General features: G+C 61.7%; 1 protein-coding gene across 1 annotated transcript in view; it reads right to left on the bottom strand.

Moving 5' to 3' along the window:
* The window catches only part of NKX1-2 (NK1 homeobox 2), a 2,158-nt gene extending 296 nt beyond the window's left edge, over positions 1 to 1,862 (bottom strand). Inside the window, exons 1-2 of the mRNA XM_008591031.1 lie at positions 1,649 to 1,862; positions 17 to 99 (exon numbers count right to left, since the gene is read on the bottom strand). Of these exons, the coding sequence (XP_008589253.1) occupies positions 17 to 99; positions 1,649 to 1,862 (297 nt within the window). The remainder of the gene's footprint in view (positions 1 to 16; positions 100 to 1,648) is intronic.
* Positions 1,863 to 1,962: the final 100 nt, after the last annotated feature.

Below are 1,962 nucleotides of genomic sequence, written 5' to 3'. Positions count from 1 at the left end.
CCCGGGGCCGCCCCGCGTGCTCCGCGTCCTCCTCCTCTTCGTCTTCCGCCTCCGAGCCCTCCAGGGGGGACACCTGGCCGGCGTCTCGGGCCACAGCATCTAGAGGAGAAGGGGACGATGACCAGAGCGCAGAACCACCCGGCCCGTCCGGGTCCCCTGACTCCTCCGCTTCCCCCCCAGAGCGCGCAGCTCTTCCCCCAGCCCAACCCCCATCGCCGCTCCTCTGCCCACATCGCGCTGCCCCCACCCTCCGACCGCACATCCTCGCGAGCGGCTTTAATGTCCTCTTGCCCTCTACGACTCTGCCACATCTGCCACCAAGTAGGCGTCCAAGAGTGAGTGAATGAATGAATGACAGTCCGCATTAGGAGAGAATAGTGACCTTGTTGGGCAACGTTATGGGGGCGGGGGGTGGTGTAGGATCGAGGATCGTCGTACATTAAGACATCGAGACGTCCAGTGTGTTCAGGTTGTGCCCCTGCAGCCCCTAGAAACCTGTCTTAGTCGGGGACTCCTAGCAATTAAAAAAGTTATTCAGCTCTGCCCCCTTCCCCCCGCTCCCCGCCTGTAGAGTGAAATTCCCCCTTTCCCATCTTCTCTCTTCTGCCGTGTTAATAGAGTTTCAGATTTGTGCGGGGCCGGATCGATAGATGTCATCTATTAAAGGTAAGTTTTAATCGAACAATATTAGGATCAGACAGGGAAAGGGGGTTTGAAGTCGGTACCTGCAAGCTGCGGGCAGGAGATATGCGGGCGCCAGTAATAGAATATCGATCATGGTGGGGGAGAGCGCGGCCCCTCGGAGAGGCCATCGGAACAATTACCGGGCCGACGGCCGGGGCCCCAGACAATCACTGCCAAACTTGGGGAGGGAGAGCAGAGAGCTGCGCGCGTCCAACCTCCCTGGGGACCGCAGCCCCTGACCCTTGCTGTCGCTCCAAGGAAACTCGTGCCCACGCCCCACCCAGGACGAATCCTGCTGTCTTCCGTCCTTCCTTCTTGCCACAAACTTTCCTGGACCCTTCATCAGGTGCCCGCCAGCGTTATAGGAATAAGTCAAAAAGGGTTTTCAGGAGGAAGTACCATAAGCCTCCTATTACTCCACCCCAGTCCGGTCCCCAGCCCCGGTTAACGGTTGGGTCTGCGTGGGGCAGCCGAGTTCCTGCAGGTGTCTCGGGATGGTTGGAAGTGGACACTTGACCTCTCTACTCACCGAAACCCCGGGCACATGCCTTAACCTCACCTCCCTCGCCCATAAAATGGGCGTGATGTTAATGACGCCGTCCACCCCGCAGGTTCCCAAGTATTTCATTACCGTTATCCCAGCCCCAGCCCAAGTCCTTGCACGTGGCAGCCTCATTAAACCCCTGATAAATGAATGAGCCTGGTAACGTGGGCGCTGGGTACGTGTTAGTTTCCACTGCGAGCAAGTCATTGCTGCGGTGCGTACCCGCGCAGGGATGGCGCTTCTGTGGGACGCCCCTGCCCCCGAGTGCTGGGACCTCCTTTCTACCTCAGTCCAACTCCGAGGCGGGGCTGCACTCGGCACCCGGTCCTGTGCATTAAGAGCCACCCACCGGGCCCTGGCCGCTCACTCACACCACACACACTCCGCGTCATCTGGGCAGGGGCCGCCCCGCATGCTTACCAGGGGTCTCCCGCTGTCGGACCGGGTCCCCGGGGCTGGCGTCCTTCCCCGCTTCGACCTCCGCCAAACTTTTCTTGGCTTCCCGGGGAGCGAGACGCACGGCCGGGAGCGCAGCGCGGGTGAATTTCTGCGGGTCCAGGATGTCCAGCACCGAGAAGGAGATCTTGTGGTGGGAGGGAGCCGGCTTGGCCCCGCCATCCTGCCACGCCAGCATGCCCGCCGCCCGCGGGTCCGGGATGACCGCGCTCGGGCTTGCCTTCGGCTGTGGCTCGGCCGCAGCTCTCCGGCGGGGAGTGGGGGTTCGCGCGGCCAAG

The sequence above is a fragment of the Galeopterus variegatus genome, unplaced genomic scaffold (assembly GCF_000696425.1).
Source record: "Galeopterus variegatus unplaced genomic scaffold, G_variegatus-3.0.2 Scaffold6583, whole genome shotgun sequence".
In the NCBI taxonomy this organism is placed as follows: domain Eukaryota; kingdom Metazoa; phylum Chordata; class Mammalia; order Dermoptera; family Cynocephalidae; genus Galeopterus; species Galeopterus variegatus.
Note: the sequence above shows the minus strand (reverse complement) of the source record. Positions and strands in the feature narration are given on the sequence as shown.